This window comes from Misgurnus anguillicaudatus, chromosome 23 (genome assembly GCF_027580225.2).
Source record: "Misgurnus anguillicaudatus chromosome 23, ASM2758022v2, whole genome shotgun sequence".
NCBI lineage: Eukaryota > Metazoa > Chordata > Actinopteri > Cypriniformes > Cobitidae > Misgurnus > Misgurnus anguillicaudatus.
In genome coordinates this window covers 3,685,943-3,707,904 of record NC_073359.2, presented here as the reverse complement: position 1 = coordinate 3,707,904, position 21,962 = coordinate 3,685,943, and the positions used below count along the sequence as shown (strand labels likewise).

Here is a 21,962-nt window from a genome sequence, read left to right as displayed (position 1 = left end):
AGGTTTCTTCATCTATATAGATATATGTTAAAGAACGGTGCAGAGACTGCTGTCCATTATTGGTTACAGTGTATTTGTTAAAATGTTGCCAGTAAGATTATTTCTGTGTACAAGGTACTTTGAGTACCTTTATGTGTCTTATTCTGCACTTAAAACATGAACGCAATTTATATGCAGGCGTCTCGTCAGAACTGCAAAAGAAACTGCAAGTGAAACTGGACTAAACGCAAATAAGGGTATGATTTCATGTTATATTACACGTGATATGAGGTAGGGTATATAATAATTATATTTTATGAATGCAAATTAAATGCAAAACTCTTAAAAAAACTGGCTAATTATATGCAGCTGAGGGTTTTTTTTTTTCAATCTTTTTGTTTGTGTTCAATACAATTAAACAAGAAATGAGTGTAAACAATGAAATGAGTTGAGCATTTCGGTCAGCTGATTCGTCTGCGTTTGCTCGGATTCAAGATCTCCAGAAGATGTATGCAGCTCGTAAAAATTTCGAATGTTTCAAGACATCGCCAAGACGTCTTGCAGAGATATTGCAGACGTCTTACTTTTCAATGTTCGCGGCCGATCTACAGAAGATGAAGCGATATTTAGCAGACGTCTCCGCGACGTACGTGTGCTATCTGGGAAGGGTATAGGGGCTATTCTGGTCAGAATCTAGAATGTGTTAACATTAAAAAGTTGCTATGTTAAAGCGAGGCAGAGCTGAAGTCTATCAACATTAAGATTTCTCTTTGAGGTGTCGTAACAGAAAACAGCTTGCACTGACAAATCTTAAAACATATAAGTGTCATTGTTTTGTCTCAAGATGCACATCTGTAATGTTTTTGTTAGGTGTGTTTGTGAAAACACTTCAATGTCCTAATTTAACTCCTGGTTAACCTAAAGATTTTGCTTTTCCTATCACCCACTGCTTTCTGAAAAAGAAATGACTTCATTCCTTAAAAACGTTTCAGACTCTATTAATTCACTGATCTGGGGAGGGTGCTAGTACAGTAAGTACTTGATATGTGCAGGCTTTTCTTCACATTGACCTGATTTTTAAAAAGAAGGAACTGAGATCATCATTTGCTAAAACTTTACAAACCACTGCTGCATGCAGCGATAACTGCACAACAACTGTACTGTGTGTCAGGAACAACGGACAAATAAACCGAAAAGCAAGCGATGTTGGGGGTAAACAAAAAACACTTTAATAATTAACAAAACAAAAGTCCACGAGGGGGCAAACAACAGTAAACAGGTTATATAACAACCCAGGCTCATTGGAAATACGTTACTCTGCCTACATTTTTGCAAAACCTAAAATACGTAGCTGAAAGTACATTTCCCTGTGAAACGTCCACTAGAGGCGCTATGTGGTATACAGCGAGTCATACTTGGCCCGTATCAGATGCATGTTTATTAACGTTTATAAAAGGGACAATATTAATAAATGATGTTCAGACTTGTCAGCATACACTCATTTTGACATCAATCAGTAATTATTTCCATGTTTTTGAGGTGCCAAGAGCACATATCTTCTGGATCGCACTTCCTCGAGGTCATCGCACTTACTCGAATTAAGTTACCGAAAGAGTATGGTATTGCCTCGCAAACGGAACAATTTATAATAAAAATGCATTTGTATGTTTTCGTTTTGTGTGTTTTGATGAAATTAAACGGCAGGGAATCGCACAATAATGATATCGCGTTGATTTCGTAATACGTACCAAACCGCACAAAACTAACGTTATATGGCAAACTATTCTTGAACAGCCAGACCAAATATTTTACATGGGTCTACGTGTCTCACTACCGAGCCTCGACTAGGCTATGAGTTGTAACTGTTAATCCGAATAGATAATATCAAAAGATAAAAAAGTTTTGCCAGAACGTAACGATATGTACGTTTCAGTCAGGTGATTGTTTTATGTACTCGGTGAAACGTACAGCAAGTTAGTGAGCAGTGGACACCCGGCTTATGGTATTGCCTCGCAAACGGAACAATTTATAATAAAAATGCATTTGTATGTTTTCGTTTTTTGTACAGAGACTCGAGTAGGCTATGAGTTAACTGTAACTGTTAATCCGAATAGATAATATCAAAAGATAATAAAGTTTTGCCAGAACGTAACGATATGTACGTTTCAGTCAGGTGATTGTTTTATGTACTCGGTGAAACGTACAGCAAGTTAGTGAGCAGTGGACACCCGGCTTCAATTACCCTGGTACAAAAAATATATTTTATTGACCCCCATAATCTCAATTGATCTGTTCTTTTATGACCCGGATCATATTTATCTGGCCATTCAACTGGGTTTTAAATGTTAATATTCCCTCGCAGTCTGATCTCAAATCAGCTAGCGCGGTCTGCGGTGAGTTAAAGAACGCTGCAGGTTCAGTAACATTCAGCGGTGAGTTTACGCTCAAATGCGGGTAAAACAACATTCAGAGAGGAGTTTTATTAAAACAGCGATCATCTGCAGGTAAAACAACATTCAGAGAGGAGTTTTATTAAAACAGCGATCATCTGCAGGTAAAACAACACTCAGAAGTGACTTTAACAACGCTCCACGGCGCGTGAGAGTAGCATTTTAAGCGTTTTCTGCTCATCTAACTGTTAGCTTTGATTACCATGCTGGATGGTAAATAATTTTTATCAGAGGCTCGTTGATGTTAACAAATATAGATATACATATACATTTTACTATAATTCGATTGTGTTTGATTAATTTATGTGTTATATGATTATTAATTTGTTTATTTAAAATCCTGTAATTTAATAACTCTGACGTCATCGAACGTCATTTTTTTGTTGACCTTTGCATTGAGTATGAAAGTTAAGGGGCAGTCTGATGTCTACTCTACTGCTAAAAACTACTAAGACCAGCATTAGCTGGTTTTAGCTGGTCTCCCAGCTTAGTTTTAGCTGGTATTGCTGGTGTAGCAAGCTGTGTTTTGGTCACCTTGACCAGCTGATCCACCAGCTTGTAGGTTTGCCAGGCTGGGAGGACCAGCTTAAACCACCTTAAACCAGCTACCAGCTTATGGTGGTCTTAGCTGGCTTTTCCGGTAGGGAATATCAAAATTAGATAACTTAATTCAATAAATTGTGTCGTGTAAAAGTTAATCCTGCAGCAAGATACAGGGAAATGCAAGATTTTCAGTAGCGATATACCTATATTACACGAGCTCGCAACTAAGTTATTATGTTGACTTGTGTGCGTGCGTGAGTGCGTGTGTGTATTATTAGTTATTTATTTATTTTCTGTTTATGTCCTTCAAATTTGCAAGCTTCAAACTCTTTATACCCCCACCACCACAAACAAACCAAAAACAAAGGCACTTTTAATAGTCACATGTGTTTTGTTAAACTGTACTTGTCAGTCTCACTGTAGCACTCTCTGTTTACATTTATATTTGTTTTATCTGTTGTTCTCTTTGTTGTGAGTCTTTCTGTCTGTTTGTGTTTCTGCCCATCAACATGTCCATCCATTCAGAGCTCCAATATCATCTCATGATCTTGGATAACTTGGTTGATGGTCAAGAACTGAAGGATGAGCTCCAAAGTCCTGATGACTCTCTTGGTGAGCTGCAAGAAGAGGAAGCAGCAGCGCCAGTGAAGACACCTGAGCCGAGGGTGCATTAGAGAAAAGAGACATTGATGGGAAATATTGTCTATGCAAGGTCAAGCAGTAATCAACCAAGGAAAGGTCAGTATTGTTTACATTTTAAAATATATTTTTAGGATCTACACTGTTTGGGTACTTGCAGGTGTATAAAATTAATGAATACTTCTACTTCTAAGGGGCCAATCACACCAAACGTGTTTATGGCAGTTGTAGACGCATTTTTTGAATGATATTCTATGGGCAGTGAGCGTTATGCACACTGTTTATTTGCGCCGAACGCCTTGCGCCGAACGTGCTGTTTGAAGGAGCTGAGAGCGGAAAAGCGTCCGACGTCATTCGCATCTTTCCATTCTCCAATCGAATGAGGGGAGAGGCGGGCCTTCCGTTGTAGGTACAGGGTCACTCACTATCTCCTGCATGTTTGTGCACTCTCACCCCGCATCAAGGCCAGAGCAAGTGCCCTCTTTGTAAAGTTTCTGCTAATATCTGTCATAACAGCAAAAGAGCGCTCACGCTTCAATATTTCATTGACATGAGAGTTGCATCTGTGGTTGCCTAGCAATTTGCGCCCTTGCGTTTCCACACATTTAAAATGCGTTTGGTGTGATTGACCCCTAAGGCTATTGTCAATAGCCAATCAGATGCTTTCTTTATAATCGGTTCTATTTGAGCATTCTTATTTGCTGTCATCATCTGCATGACGCATAGATATCCATACAGTTATTGGACTGTTAACATAAGGGTTTGGGAAAATAAAGTGTTCTAGTTTTTCTCTCAAGCTATAATGTTAAACAGTGAGCTTGCACCATTACAGACTGTAACCAGACTGTGCCACTAGCCTTGGGACAAGTTGGAATTTGTAAATATGTATATTATATTGTATGTTATATATAAATGTTGCTTTGTGTTGTTTTAATCCTCTTAAGCAGATCACATTCGGAACACTGATCCTCCCAATGTTCTTGACATTCATTGTGAGGTGGGCTTTGCTCCAGAGACTGTTGGTGTACTTCAGTGTGTTTAAATGATCATTTATATCTGTACATATACAGAATATGACAGTGGGTTATAATGTAAGTAAATACATAGTTTATTTTCTTAAATTAGCTTGAATACTGGACCTTTTACACATGAAGTAAACTTAGATGCTGTAAATATATATGTATAAAGAGAAATATAAAAGTATTGTTTTTGTATACTATTTTAACTATTTTAGTGTTTTCTACAAGATCACTGAACAATTTCTCAGAGGCATCACCTCCTGGAACACCAAGAGATCCTCTTCTGGCTTCCTCAAACTGGAGCACACGTCAAAGTCTCTTTTCAGAGAGGTGGAGGGCATAGAGACCCCGTCTGCTGAACACGGCTGTGGCACAAGAAAATGTTTGTGGGAGAAGTCCAGCTGTTATCCAGTGTTGTGACTGTCAACCTCGCCCCTTCTTCTGTGCTGAATGTGACGTCATCATGCACACCAAACATGTCCTCCATAGCATAGATGCCATGACTGCTGAATTCTTCCAGCCATTACCTTTAACAACTGTTGTGGTGGATACGGCTCTTTCCCATTGTGGTAAGTTTTGTGTACATACATCATATATCATTTTCAGAATAGTTAAGCTACAGTAATATGCTTTACTATCTCAATTATACCTTTTTGTTTGATGTTAAATGTATGTGGATACACCGTGTCAGTCAGCATTTTAAACATGTACATTCTCATGTACTTTTTCAACAATGTGCTTCACCACTATTGATCCATTACAATCTTATATTACTCAGTCAAAAGAAATGATCTTAATTGTCCTCTACTGTATGATGTTTTTCAGTGCGTCTTGTACTTGTGGAAATGCCTGACAAAATCTGTGGTTGTTCACCAGAGTCATTAAGGGTCTGTCCAGGAAAGACAATTGCTGTGGTCACAATTAATGGTTAGAATGTAAAGAACTTTGTTTTGTCCTGTTAAAGCAGAATCTTAAATATCTTTTCATACTTAATTCCCAACAATTTAGCATAGATGTGAGCTCCAACACCTTCTTAACATTCATTTCCTTTTAGTATTTCATACCAAAGCCCATGATTTTAAATGTGAGGTAAGGAAAAGTTGCTGTGTGATAGAAAATAAATTAAACATCTGGTTCTTTCTTTCTTTCCTAATTTTTAACCAGGTGAAATGGAGTATGGCATATCAGGATGTTGCTGGATTAACACTAGGAGAGGAGGTGGAACACTGCAATGCCTTCCTCTCTAGGATCGCAGTGACCACAAAACCCAAGTCAAAAGCAGGTAAAACAACTGCACTAGCAGGTGCAATACTGCACTAGTTATATAATCATATAATTAATAGGGGGAATAATATGGTGACAAAATATTTTCTGTGTTTGCAGGATGCTCAGACCTGCCGACCCTCATGGCCATGGGCTGGAATCAGCAAAAGTTTGACAATTTGGCCATCTCGCTGATATCAGAAGGTAATGACATCAGTAGAGTTTGTGGTAGATGTTTTGAATTGTGTGTTAGTAGTGTTTGAAGCTGTGCATTAAAGATTTGGTTTTGTTTCTTGCTATCTGTAAATGTTTGTCATTGTAGACCAAAAAAGCTCTGCAAAACCAGTTACAAAACCTAGAGGCCATGAAAACCCAATGACTTAAGACTTTCTCATAATTGCATTCCAGACTCTGTCGATCTAAGGACTGAGGAGGAGCAGAAGATTCTTGTTGCAGAGATGGAAATCATTGGAAATCTCTTGCAGCTTGTGCTGATGCCCTCGGAGAGCTGCCCTGCTTGCTTTCTAATGAGACAATGAAAAGTATGCATTTGTAATATATGGCATAATGGCAATGGGTATTTTTATTTTGTTGTTAGTAAGAGTATAACCTATTAACTAAAATCTGCTAAAGTGCACATTCACATAACTAACTATATATAGGACATGTCCTCTCTAATCATTGAAGTAACAAGTAGTAAAACACATTTTATTAAAGGAAATTTAAATATTTTACTATGTTCTTACCTTAACTTAGACAAATTAATACACACATATCTTTTTTCAATGCATGCTTTTTAAGTTTTGTACAGCGCCTCGTGAATGTGTGTATTAATTAATCTAAGTTGGGATCTAAGGGATTTTTTTACCAGTAATTAATACCTCTGTTTTGTCAGAATGTATCATATTAGGATGATACTGTAATTTGGTCTAGTAGAGGAGAACAATGATGTTTTCCTTTAAGTACAAGTACCTCAAAGTTGTGCTATGTTTTCTAATGACATTATCTGCACTTTGATATTACAGTGGCAAAACCTGAGATGACACCTGGGAGCCTGCCCGCGAATTCCAGCACAAGTCCCCACATCCCAACCAGCTTTCAGCATGACTGCCTACACCTGTACATTATCAAGCACCCTTCAATTGTTTATTTTTGTCTTTACTTGCTGTTCTTTATTAAAGTTTTTGCACAGTACCCAGTCTCTTTTAGTGTTTTTTTTTATTTTGTATTTTTTAAAACCCTGTATTTGTCATGAACTACACAGCAGACAAGAAGTGTCCCATGCAAGATCATAAGGTAGAGAGTTAGTGCTGTTTGCCATTATGAAATTCCCAAAGGCATTATATTTAAAGATTTTTGGAGCACTGGTTTAATATAGGTAAGTCTACTTAAACTATGTGGAATGCCAGACATGAATAATACCGCACATATGTTAAATTACAATATTAGATAAGAGTTACTTTAATGTTTATAATTGTTATTAAAAAAATAATAATTTACTTACATATATATTCAGAGTAAAATAATGAAAATGTATTACATATTTATACAGGGCCAAGCAATCTGTGCTTTTGGTCTTTTTCTCTTACTGTTACAAGATCTCCTGAGAAAAGTTTTGATGTGTTTTGGTTAAGATTTTGGAAGCATGGAAGTTTTTTTCCATTTCTGAGTTGGGTGTGTAAGTCACCAAATCCAACCTTATATTATTTGAATCACTGTCGTCTTACCTAAAACAGCATTTGAAACATGTCAGCAAGTCCTAGTAACTGATAGCTGGGATTAAAAACATTTTACAAAGCTGGGTTAGTTTTCACACAGTGTTACAATGAAGCCTCAGGTATACAATGATAATGAAATGAAAACAATGTAAATATTATTCATCAAAATGATAACTGTTAATACAATATCAGAGGAAATAACTCACTATTATGATTAATTTGTCTTAATTGTGCAGCCCTTTTGAAATATATATATTTCTATTTATTAATGCATAATACAAGGATGGTTAGATGAAGGATGATGGATGGATGAATGTGTGGATATCTATTATAGGCAGATATATAAACAATATCCACCTTTAGGTTATAGACAGAATTTTATTGAATTTAAAAAAAAAATTAGCAGGTGTTACAACAAACCCTCTGTTTGTAACAATGAACCCCACCTAGGGGGTAATGTTTGCCCTCCTGTAACTTTCGGTGTAATTGTATGATAATGGTAGGTCTCACAAACAAACTTTAAGTGTTCATTTGTAGCAGAGGTGTGTGTGTTGATTGTGTAAAAAAATGATTCATCTAACTTAAATATTTTTTGAATGATAGAGCCAAAGCCAAAAAGCGTTGTGCCCCACTCTCACCCACTATTTTGTAGTAGATATTTTAGGTATCTCATTTTTTTCATCTGATTTTCAATTTATATTCCACTGCCATTTAGATTACTTGGCATCACATGCGAGAGCTTATAAAATATTGTTATAAACAAAAAGTCTCAAAAGAAACAATTGATAAATGAATTGGCAACTAATTTGCTGATCATTTGTCCTTTGCATGAAAAAATCATGTCATGTTCAAGCATTTATTTGTTATAAATAAATATTTATAAAAGATGTTTCTCTTCAACTGTTACTGTAGTTCTGAATTCTGATTACATAGTCTCACAATATGAGCAAAACCTAACACAATCAAGATATGAATTTGGAAAAGGGAAATAAAAATAAAAATATTGTTCTGATAAAAATGTCACTCAGCACAGATTGTTATCCATGATGAAGAGCGTACACCTGTGTAGGTTTTACTGTCCTTCATCTCCCAGGGGCCCATGTAACAACCCATGGAAATGCAAAAATAATGCACATTTCAAATGGCTGTATAGCAAAGTCCGATTAGTTTATTAAAGAGAAAATTGATAGGACAACTATTTATGATATGTTTACTAAATAATGTTGAACAGAGATTTCTGACATACATGGAAAGCTGTTAAAAAGCATTTTAAACAGTACTCACAGTAAAATATCAAATTTCATTCTAACTCTTAAATATGTCATAGAGATTTTTACAATGAACATATTTACATGCCATTTTGTTCATTAAAGATTGTATTTATTTAATTCCATTACTAAACGTTTTAAAACTACATTGCCCATAAGCCATTGTCATTCTGTCGATGGGACGGGGAAACATGGCGCTGTTAATTGTAGTTCATTGAAGCCTGTAGTTACATTATAGGGTTAGGGTTAGGATCTCGATAAACGGGTAATTTCTTTTAACATAGCAATACCTAACAATAACTGACAGTATTACTAAGGTCACAACAACGGCAAAACAAAGTTTGCAAAACGGATCACTTATTATTTTTGAATAAAGTTAGTCCAATCACAGCGTGTACGGCAAGGAAACGTCACACGTGTCTATATGGTTATCACGTGCACGTTCTTCCTGAATGTAAATGATCAGCACGGCTGTAAATCGCTATAGGTACATTTATAATGTTTATTTATATCACAAACACAGACTTAACTGAAACAGAAAAGTTTTCTCAGTAATCTAAGCAAATATTTATTTCAATAGTATAAGCCTAAAGGTAACTTGTTGCAGATGTATTGTATGTGAAATAAATAATAAAATATTTCCAAATGTTTAATTTTTGCTTACAAAATTAAATAAAGTTATTGTAGCATGCAGGCTGCTATCAAAAATATATTTTCTGTCCTTTAAAGAAACATCCAAAAATAAAATATGTTTGAATTACTGTTTTAAATATGAACTAATACATTTTCATTATTTTACTCTGAATATAAGTAAATTATTATTTTTTTAATAACAATTATAAACGTTAAAGTAACTCTTATCTAATATTGTAATTTAACATATGTGCGGTATTATTCATGTCTGGCATTCCACATAGTTTAAGTAGACTTACCTATATTAAACCAGTGCTCCAAAAATCTTTAAATATAATGCCTTTGGGAATTTCATAATGGCAACCAGCACTAACTCTTTACCTTATGATCTTGCATGGGACACTTCTTGTCTGCTGTGTAGAGTTCATGACAAATACAGGGTTTTAAAAAATACAAAATAAAAAAAACACTAAAAGAGACTGGGTACTGTGCAAAAACTTTAATAAAGAACAGCAAGTAAAGACAAAAATAAACAATTGAAGGGTGCTTGATAATGTACAGGTGTAGGCAGTCATGCTGAAAGCTGGTTGGGATGTGGGGACTTGTGCTGGAATTCGCGGGCAGGCTCCCAGGTGTCATCTCAGGTTTTGCCACTGTAATATCAAAGTGCAGATAATGTCATTAGAAAACATAGCACAACTTTGAGGTACTTGTATTTAAAGGAAAACATCATTGTTCTCCTCTACTAGACCAAATTACAGCATCATCCTAATATGATACATTCTGAAAAAACAGGTATTAATTATTGGTAAAAAAATCCCTTAGATCCCAACTTAGAAGATATGTGCGTATTAATTTGTCCAAGTTAAGGTAAGAGCATAGTAAAATATTACTATTTTATTAAAGGAAATTGTAATATTTTACTGTGTTTTTACTACTTGTTACTTCAATGCTTAGAGAGGACATGTCCTATATATAGTTATGTGAATGTGCACTTTAGCAGATTTTAGTTAATAGGTTATACTCTTACTAACAACAAAATAAAAATACCCATTGCCATTATGCCATATATTACAAATGCATACTTTTCATTGTCTCATTAGAAAGCAAGCAGGACAGCTCTCCGAGGGCATCAGCACAAGCTGAAAGAGATTTCCAATGATGGTCCATCTCTGCAACAAGAATCTTCTGCTCCTCCTCAGTCCTTAGATCGACAGAGTCTGGAATGCAATTATGAGAAAGTCTTAAGTCATTGGGTTTTCATGGCCTCTAGGTTTTGTAACTGGTTTTGCAGAGCTTTTTTGGTCTACAATGACAAACATTTACAGATAGCAAGAAACAAAACCAAATCTTTAATGCACAGCTTCAAACACTACTAACACACAATTCAAAACATCTACCACAAACTCTACTGATGTCATTACCTTCTGATATCAGCGAGATGGCCAAATTGTCAAACTTTTGCTGATTCCAGCCCATGGCCATGAGGGTCGGCAGGTCTGAGCATCCTGCAAACACAGAAAATATTTTGTCACCATTTTATTCCCCCTATTAATTATATGATTATATAACTAGTGCAGTATTGCACCTGCTAGTGCAGTTGTTTTACCTGCTTTTGACTTGGGTTTTGTGGTCACTGCGATCCTAGAGAGGAAGGCATTGCAGTGTTCCACCTCCTCTCCTAGTGTTAATCCAGCAACATCCTGATATGCCATACTCCATTTCACCTGGTTAAAAATTAGGAAAGAAAGAAAGAACCAGATGTTTAATTTATTTTCTATCACACAGCAACTTTTCCTTACCTCACATTTAAAATCATGGGCTTTGGTATGAAATACTAAAAGGAAATGAATGTTAAGAAGGTGTTGGAGCTCACATCTATGCTAAATTGTTGGGAATTAAGTATGAAAAGATATTTAAGATTCTGCTTTAACAGGACAAAACAAAGTTCTTTACATTCTAACCATTAATTGTGACCACAGCAATTGTCTTTCCTGGACAGACCCTTAATGACTCTGGTGAACAACCACAGATTTTGTCAGGCATTTCCACAAGTACAAGCCGCACTGAAAAACATCATACAGTAGAGGACAATTAAGATCATTTCTTTTGACTGAGTAATATAAGATTGTAATGGATCAATAGTGGTGAAGCACATTGTTGAAAAAGTACATGAGAATGTACATGTTTAAAATGCTGACTGACACGGTGTATCCACATACATTTAACATCAAACAAAAAGGTATAATTGAGATAGTAAAGCATATTACTGTAGCTTAACTATTCTGAAAATGATATATGATGTACGTACACAAAACTTACCACAATGGGAAAGAGCCGTATCCACCACAACAGTTGTTAAAGGCAATGGCTGGAAGAATTCAGCAGTCATGGCATCTATGCTATGGAGGACATGTCTGGTGTGCATGATGACGTCACATTCAGCACAGAAGAAGGGGCGAGGTCGACAGTCACAACACTGGATAACAGCTGGACTTCTCCCACAAACATTTTCTTGTGCCACAGCCGTGTTCAGCAGACGGGGTGTCTATGCCCTCCACCTCTCTGAAAAGAGACTTTGACGTGTGCTCCAGTTTGAGGAAGCCAGAAGAGGATCTCTTGGGGTTCCAGGAGGTGATGCCTCTGAGAAATTGTTCAGTGATCTTGTAGAAAACACTAAAATAGTTAAAATAGTATACAAAAACAATACTTTTATATTTCTCTTTATACATATATATTTACAGCATCTAAGTGTACTTCATGTGTAAAAGGTCCAGTATTCATGCTAATTTAAGAAAATAAACTATGTATTTATTTACATTATAACCCACTGTCATATTCTGTATATGTACAGATATAAATGATCATTTAAACACACTGAAGTACACCAACAGTCTCTGGAGCAAAGCCCACCTCACAATGAGTGTCAAGAACATTGGGAGGATCAGTGTTCCGAATGTGATCTGCTTAAGAGGATTAAAACAACACAAAGCAACATTTATATATAACATACAATATAATATACATATTTACAAATTCCAACTTGTCCCAAGGCTAGTGGCACAGTCTGGTTACAGTCTGTAATGGTGCAAGCTCACTGTTTAACATTAAAGCTTGAGAGAAAAACTAGAACACTTAATTTTCCCAAACCCTTATGTTAACAGTCCAATAACTGTATGGATATCTATGCGTCATGCAGATGATGACAGCAAATAAGAAAGCTCAAATAGAACCGATTATAAAGAAAGCATCTGATTGGCTATTGACAATAGCCTTAGGGGTCAATCACACCAAACGCGTTTTAAATGTGTGGAAACGCAAGGGCGCAAATTGCTAGGCAACCACAGATGCAACTCTCATGTCAATCAAATATTGAAGCGTGAGCGCTCTTTTGCTGTTATGACAGATATTAGCAGAAACTTTACAAAGAGGGCACTTGCTCTGGCCTTGATGCGGGGTGAGAGTGCACAAACATGCAGGAGATAGTGAGTGACCCCGTACCTACAACGGAAGGCCCGCCTCTCCCCTCATTCGATTGGAGAATGGAAAGATGCGAATGACGTCGGACGCTTTTCCGCTCTCAGCTCCTTCAAACAGCACGTTCGGCGCAAGGCGTTCGGCGCAAATAAACAGTGTGCATAACGCTCACTGCCCATAGAATATCATTCAAAAAATGAGTCTACAACTGCCATAAACACGTTTGGTGTGATTGGCCCCTTAGAAGTAGAAGTATTCATTAATTTTATACACCTGCAAGTACCCAAACAGTGTAGATCCTAAAAATATATTTTAAAATGTAAACAATACTGACCTTTCCTTGGTTGATTACTGCTTGACCTTGCATAGACAATATTTCCCATCAATGTCTCTTTTCTCTAATGCACCCTCGGCTCAGGTGTCTTCACTGGCGCTGCTGCTTCCTCTTCTTGCAGCTCATTAAGAGTGTCATCAGGACTTTGGAGCTCATCTTCAGTTCTTGACCATCAACCAAGTTATCCAAGATCATGAGATGATATTGGAGCTCTGAATGGATGGACATGTTGATGGGCAGAAACACAAACAGACAGAAAGACTCACAACAAAGAGAACAACAGATAAAACAGATATAAATGTAAACAGAGAGTGCTACAGTGAGACTGACAAGTACAGTTTAACAAAACACATGTGACTATTAAAAGTGCCTTTGTTTTTGGTTTGTTTGTGGTGGTGGGGGTATAAAGAGTTTGAAGCTTGCAAATTTGAAGGACACAAACAGAAAACAAACAAACAACCAACAATACACACACGCACTCACGCACACAAGCCAACATAATAACTTAGTTGCGAGCTAGTGTAATATAGGTATATCACTACTGAAAATCTTGCATTTCCCCGTATCTTGCTGCAGGATTAACTTTTACACGACACAATTTATTGAATTAAGTTATCTAATTTTGATATTCCCTACCGGAAAAGCCAGCTAAGACCACCATAAGCTGGTAGCTGGTTTAAGGTGGTTTAAGCTGGTCCTCCCAGCCTGGCAAACCTACAAGCTGGTGGATCAGCTGGTCAAGGTGACCAAAACACAGCTTGCTACACCAGCAATACCAGCTAAAACTAAGCTGGGAGACCAGCTAAAACCAGCTAATGCTGGTCTTAGTAGTTTTTAGCAGTAGAGTAGACATCAGACTGCCCCTTAACTTTCATACTCAATGCAAAGGTCAACTACGATAAAAAAATGACGTTCAATGACGTCAGAGTTATTAAATTACAGGATTTTAAATAAACAAATTAATAATCATATAAAACATAAATTAATCAAACACAATCGAAGTATAGTAAAATGTATATTTATATCTATATTTGTTAACATCAACGAGCCAAAATTATTTACCATCCAGCATGGTAATCAAAGCTAACAGTTAGATGAGCAGAAAACGCTTAAAATGCTACTCTCACGCGCCGTGGAGCGTTGTTAAAGTCACTTCTGAGTGTTGTTTTACCTGCAGATGATCGCTGTTTTAATAAAACTCCTCTCTGAATGTTGTTTTACCCGCATTTGAGCGTAAACTCACCGCTGAATGTTACTGAACCTGCAGCGTTCTTTAACTCACCGCAGACCGCGCTAGCTGATTTGAGATCAGACCGCGAGGGAATATTAACATTTAAAACCCAGTTGAATGGCCAGATAAATATGATCCGGGTCATAAAAAAACAGATCAATTGAGATTATGGGGGTCAATAAAATATATTTTTTGTACCAGGGTAATTGAAGCCGGGTGTCCACTGCTCACTAACTTGCTGTACGTTTCACCGAGTAACTTACATAAAACAATCACCTGACTGAAACGTACATATCGTTACGTTCTGGCAAAACTTTATTATCTTTTGATATTATCTATTCGGATTAACAGTTACAGATAAATCATAGCCTACTCGAGTCTCTGTACAAAAAACGAAAACATACAAATGCATTTTTATTATAAATTGTTCCGTTTGCGAGGCAATACCATAAGCCGGGTGTCCACTGCTCACTAACTTGCTGTACGTTTCACCGAGTACATAAAACAATCACCTGACTGAAACGTACATATCGTTACGTTCTGGCAAAACTTTATTATCTTTTGATATTATCTATTCGGATTAACAGTTACAACTCATAGCCTACTCGAGGCTCGGTAGTGAGACACGTAGACCCATGTAAAATATTTGGTCTGGCTGTTCAAGAATAGTTTGCCATATAACGTTAGTTTTGTGCGGTTTGGTACGTATTACGAAATCAACGCGATATCATTATTGTGCGATTCCCTGCCGTTTAATTTCATCAAAACACACAAAACGAAAACATACAAATGCATTTTTATTATAAATTGTTCCGTTTGCGAGGCAATACCATACTCTTTCGGTAACTTACTTCGAGTAAGTGCGATGACCTCTAGGAAGTGCGATCCAGAAGATATTTGCTCTTGGCACCTCAAAAACATGGAAATAATTACTAATTGATGTCAAAATGAGTGTATGCTGACAAGTCTGAACATCCTTTATTAATATTGTCCCTTTTATAAACGTTAATAAACATGCATCTGATACGGGCCAAGTATGACTCGCTGTATTATACCACATAGCGCCTCTAGTGGACGTTTCACAGGGAAATGTACTTTCAGCTACGTATTTTAGGTTTTGCAAAAATGTAGGCAGAGTAACGTATTTCCAATGAGCCTGGGTTGCCCATTCCCTAACCCCAACCATCACAGAAACCCTTCTACTACTTCACATTTTCAAGAAACATCATTTTGTTTGATTTATAAGCTTGTTTCCTCATGGGGAAATCAAAATGTCCCCACAAGGTCACAAAAATACTGGTATTCCTATCTTTTTGGGGACAATTGGTCCCCACAACGTGATAATTACCCGGCCGCACGCACGTGCACGCACACACACACACACACACCAGGTTTTGTGGTAAACCCATTTTTTTTACTACACTTTTACTACAGTAAAACCATGGTTATTTTTTGTAAGGGATATAATGGTAAAATGTAGAATGGTTCCTGTTAGACAGAAGGTAAAGTGTTTGGGACAGTGGGGGCAGACAAGTGTTCATGCTTGATATATAACATGTTGGATGCTTGCGGCATTACAGCAAGAGTAGAAGGACAAAACTCTGACATGCATCCATCACATATGTACAGACATATATACAAACACACTCATGCACTCACAGGAGTCGCAGATAGGAGAAAAACAGAGTAAAGTTACATAGCAAATTCAATTTTCACATTCTTACAGTTTTTTACAATCACTTTGCTACTATTTTCAGAACCTTGATGTCATTTTTCACAACTCTAGATACAAAACTCAAAACGGTAATCACTTGTAACACAGGCTGTCTAGTGTTCAAAACATTGCATTGTGCATTCACATCTTTAAAGACATCTTGCACTTGCACAATCATTGTTTCAAAACACAAATTTACTGTGAAATACCATGGAAACATAACTATAGATCACCCACACACAAGCAACTGATAGTTTCACTAAGTCATTGTTTGTACAATCATTAAATATTGTAGAACAAAATTAGTGATACAGATTTCATTATGGTACATGTAGAGCAAATACATATCTGTAAAAGTTCTGCAGTAGTAGAGAGAATACGACAGACACATTGGAATCATTGAACAAAGTTTGTAATGTATTGATGAAAACACTACAGTACAATCACAACATAGGTCACATCATTTCACAATCTGCACTCAATCATCAGTAACAAGTTGGCAGAATTGGACAAGCAATTACAAGGGCCTGCATCTATACAGTGCAGTGATAATTGGTTCATGCTCCATGCTTATTGGTTACAATGAACCTCATTATCTTGAAACTTTCATGATTTTCAGTAAACATGGAAGATTCTTTGTCTGTTTCCATACAACTATTACGAATAATGCAACAGTTACTTATCATTTTGGGCAGTTGTATTGATTGATAGTTAGATCATTGTAAGAAAATGAATAGACACTTATTTGAAATGTGATGTGTGAATAGCCTTTTGAAACAGTAGTACTTTGATGTTAAGTTGTGTCATATTGAACATGTGATTTTGGTTGAATGAACAAATGATCCAAGTTTTATGTGTATTGTATCCAAGCAATTGAGAAAAGAGTTAAGAGTTTTGAAAAATGTGCATTTTGATCTTTGGTTGTGAGTTTTGTGTCTAGAGTTGTGAAAAATGACATCAAGGTTCTGAAAATAGTAGCAAAGTGATTGTAAAAAACTGTATTACCCCCGGGTCCAGTGGATCCGAACACCACATATGTAATATAAATGTGTAGGGGGGGTACACGATGTACAGTAATTATAAAGTTGTTTATTTTTATGTTCTTCATAGAAAATGAGCCAAGGCCAATGAATCTGAGGTTGAAACAACAATTAATTACATAATTTTTCTTACAGTAAACATTAAAAACGGGTCCCACAGACCCGAACACCACACAAGGGTTAAGATACATTGTTACAGTTCCTTTTGAGGGAACTCACGCTGCGTCACTGCGGTGACACTTTGGGGACGCCTCCAGGGGTAAATGCGTCTGAATGTGTATATCAAATTTAACCAATGGTGAGGCTTAACGACAAAGACAGGGGGCAGAAAATATGGCAAGGGAGACGCAGCGTCTCGTTTCCTTCTCAGGGAACAACAGTTACATGGGTGATTCTCACGAAACCATTGAAACACCATGGCACTAATGATTTTAGCTTTAAAATGTGTAATATAGTTACATTAAAAAGCATCAGAATTAATACAATACTGTGTTCTACCTTGTACAATGTGTGATTTCAACATAAGAATTTATAATTGTAAAATTTATCTCATTTTCTGCTGAAATTCTCATTACCGCAATGTGTCCGGCTGTGTTTGAACATGCGTTATGTTGTAATTTAATCAAATTAACACAAAAATATAAAAAATAAAATGGATGTTTTGCTAGACTACTTTAGATGACAGAAAATATATTTACTGAATATTCATGTATAATAATAATGAAGAAAAATTAGGAAAATGATGTGTCCATGCCTGATGTTCTCATCCTCCGCAACACTTTTTGAGAACAGTTTAAGCACACATACAGAATTTTAATAAAGTTTGATTTTGAGTGACCAAGCACATGGACCAGTTACTTGAAGATGGCTACCAGGTAAGATCATTTTTTTACAGTTAATTTGAAATATTGTCTTGTCAGAATGCTTACACGACATTTTGATTATCATTACCGCAACAGATGTTTATTAAATGTTAATTTAATTAATAGAAGCATAATACTTTGATTTTAAATGCATGTGCAGAATCTCCAAATGATGTTCTTTCAGGTTTGTCATGTCATTTTGAAAATATGTCAGTGTTGATGTTTTCTGACTGTTGCGGTAATGAGATTTTTTAGAACTAATTTTTTAAATTATGTTACAAAAAGTGTTAAATGATAAGTAAAAGTTTTTAAATTAATGTTTCCATTTACTCCAGACTTTGTTTTTCAATGTCTGGTGGGAAAAAAAGTAAATTTAAGCAATTTTTACATTTCCATGCTTGACATTTTTCAAACCAAGTTTTCGTGAGAATCACCCACATACGTAACCCGAGACGTTTTCATGTGTCAAACACAACAATGCAAAAAAGCATCTTGGTATGAATCAACATTCGCATACAGAAGATATAAGCATTTAAAGTGAACAGTTTAGCACGTGTGCTTAAAAAGTCTAGAATTTTTATGATATTATCCTACACTACACAGGGAATAATATGGATTTTTTCCAGAAAACTTCTTGCATAAAATAGATTCAAGCACTTTCAATGGCCTGTATCTATGTATGAATATTTTCAAAAACTTCCCAGGGCCTTGAATTTGTTTCCCTAGATTCACAAACTTTCAAAGATTTCAGGGACCCGTGGGAACCCCAAGTATAGCATAGTATATTTGATATACAACAGTAGCTTGTATTTGATAAACAACTTTTATCAGTTTTGCTTCAGTGATTTTACTCCGCTTTGCATCATGGATAATAAGGACCCGCCAGTTGCCTTGAGTACCTACTTGCTTATACTAAAACTTTTACAAACATTATGACCAGAGGAGGCCTTTAAAACTGCTGTTGCTATGTGGCTTTAAAGCACCATCATTCTTAGATGGGTGGACGGATGGAAGTTATATAGATGCAGAGATACATCAGTTTAAACCAAACAAGTACCGAATGTCTTCTCTCACATCTTATGACTGGTTTTAAAGATGTTTTCAGAGGTAGAAAATCAAGAAGACAATAATAATCCATTTTACAATTTTGAGGCAGTGAAAGGTTTGGAGATATACAAAGACATCTGGGAGGAGTGTAGCACAATAAGATCAGTCGTATAATCTGGTCTCAGTCTATGTAACTCTTTAAAAACATTTATTCATATACTGAATTCTAAATTTAACTTGCAACAGATATGCCAGAAAAGGAGATCATCCCTCAGCAGGAAGGGTGGCAAAGCGGAAATCCACTATGGGATTGAGTACAGATAAACAAAATCCACAGAATAACAGGAACTACTGATACATTAGGATAAGTCACGTGAAGAATATCTTTTGTTCTTCAGATTTTGCAAGAAGAGGTACTTTGCGCATGTTTGGGCATGTTTATTGTACATATGTGTTTTGGCTTACCAGCACAAGCGCTGAGCCAGTATACATATTGTGCGGTGGATGCGTTTGTGTGCAGTATGCGGCATTTTCTTCTTTGGGATTATACATGTTTGGCCAAGCACTCTCAAAAATAAATCAGAAACTGAATATGCTTGTTCCTACCCAAGCTTCGCACCGTATATGAACAGCGGGGTCCTGGATACATATTTTAGAATCCTAAACTGGAAGTGACAGCCAAAGCCTGCAGGGATAAACGGACGTCTGACTATAAAGTGAGTGTTTCTATTTTCTTTGTTTTACTAACTATGTACACAATAGCATATCTGAGTGGTGTTCCGATTAATGGGAGTGGCTTGTAGAGCTGTGCATTGTGGGAGTTGTAGTTTTCCATACAAATGTGCCCTGAAGTCACGTTCTGTCTTTTCTCTGTCAAATAGGCACAAAATTCTAAATTTATGTTACATTTCGACTACAAATATGACCCACTTTCAATAAAGATTAATGTTTCTACAGCTGAAATGTCCCTTTAAGTGAAATATCCCTTTAAAGTGTTGATTCAGGAGCCATTAGAAATGTTAAACAATTTATTTATCTGAATAAGGAAAGACAGATGGATGTTTAGTTTAAATGACACTTGTGCTTTTATTTAAGTATTCAACTTCTCAAATATATAAGCGTTTGTCTACATTTTGCATATTTACTCAATTTTTCATTTAAATTCACATATTTTTGAATAGTCATGCAGTAGGTGTAGATTGTTTGCTTAATATTCAAGCAAACATTTCTGTCAATATAAACAACAACAAAAAATAAACAATCATACATGATGTTGATGTTTAAGAAAATAAGGTCATTTCCGCTCTAATTTCAATTATTAGCTTGACTCTGGTTATGCTTTCTGTATAATTTATAGAAGCTGGCCTGAAATCCTTTAAAGCATTGTCATACTCTTTAAGAGCTTGCTTAAGCCGATCACGCTCAATACTCCCTAGGATGGCCTGAATAATCATATCGATCCCCATTAATAGCACCCCAAAGACAACACCGCCTAATAACCCTGTTGCAATGACCCAACATGTGCCTGTCATGCCTGCCAGAATCGCTACGTTTTGAAATAACCAACTGAGTACAAAAGAGGCTGCATAGCCTGCCAAACCACATTGAATTCCACGAAGAACTCCTGAAACTTTTGCACATTCAGGAGTAGACAGATCTTTTTTCTTCAGTTTCTCATATAAGTCAGGTTCCAGCTCCTTCATCAGCTTCTCGTCAATCTTCGCTAGCTGAGCCTGGATCTCACGGACGCGTTGAATTAATACATCGCAGTTGGCCTTAACAGTCCCTTACGAAAGGAAAATATATTTATCAATATATTACTTGAAATATATTGTAATATATTGTAATATATTATTTTACTTTCCATTTTCCAATATATTATACATTGGCAATACATGGAATAATATATTGATGGTACATATATTCTATATATGTGTAATATATTGCAGTATATTGCAAAATATACAAATTATTGCCACTTTCAATATATTGTACATGGATATAATATATGTGTTTATATATTTAAAAATATATGCAATATTATATTTTGATTTATATGCGAAAATGTATTAACAATATATGTAAAGATATAGTTTCACATATATGTTTACTATATGGTAGAATATATTTCAAATATATGTAAAATTATATGGAAATATACATGAAATATATGTAGATATGTGTTCGATATCTTGTGGAATACATTTTAGATATATGTAAAATAAGATGGGAAATATATGTGCATATATGGGAATATGTATTAAAAATATATGTACAGATATAGTGTCACATGTATGTTTACTATATGGTAGAATATATTTCAAATATATGTAAAATTATATGGAAATATACATGAAATATATGTAGATATGTGTTCAATATATTGTGGAATACATTTTAAATATATGTAAAATAAGATGGGAAATATATGTGCATATATGGGAATATGTATTAAAAATACATGTACAGATATAGTGTCACATGTATGTTTACTATATGGTAGAATATATTTCAAATATATGTACAACTATATGGAAATATATATGTAGATATGTGTTTGATATATTGTGGAATACATTTTGCATATATTTAAAATTAGATGGAAATATATGTACATATTTATTGTAAATGTATGCACAATATGTGTACATATATGAGAACATGCACATACAATGTATGAATATATTTGGGATATATACTGTATATGTACATGAAACATCTAAAATATATAAATACTTAAATAT

The 21,962-nt window shown here is 35.7% G+C and overlaps 1 protein-coding gene across 1 annotated transcript; it reads right to left on the bottom strand.

The window, feature by feature from the left end:
- Nucleotides 1-9,264: 9,264 nt before the first annotated feature.
- On the bottom strand, nt 9,265-13,768 carry LOC141359597 (uncharacterized). Its single transcript, XM_073862313.1, has 7 exons — nt 11,835-13,768; nt 11,477-11,578; nt 11,122-11,239; nt 10,937-11,020; nt 10,598-10,732; nt 9,993-10,165; nt 9,265-9,360 (listed from the first exon to the last, which is right to left on the bottom strand). The coding sequence occupies exons 2-7, from the start codon at nt 11,477-11,479 to the stop codon at nt 9,265-9,267; spliced, it is 609 nt and encodes a 202-aa protein (XP_073718414.1). The 5' UTR covers nt 11,480-11,578; nt 11,835-13,768.
- Nucleotides 13,769-21,962: the final 8,194 nt, after the last annotated feature.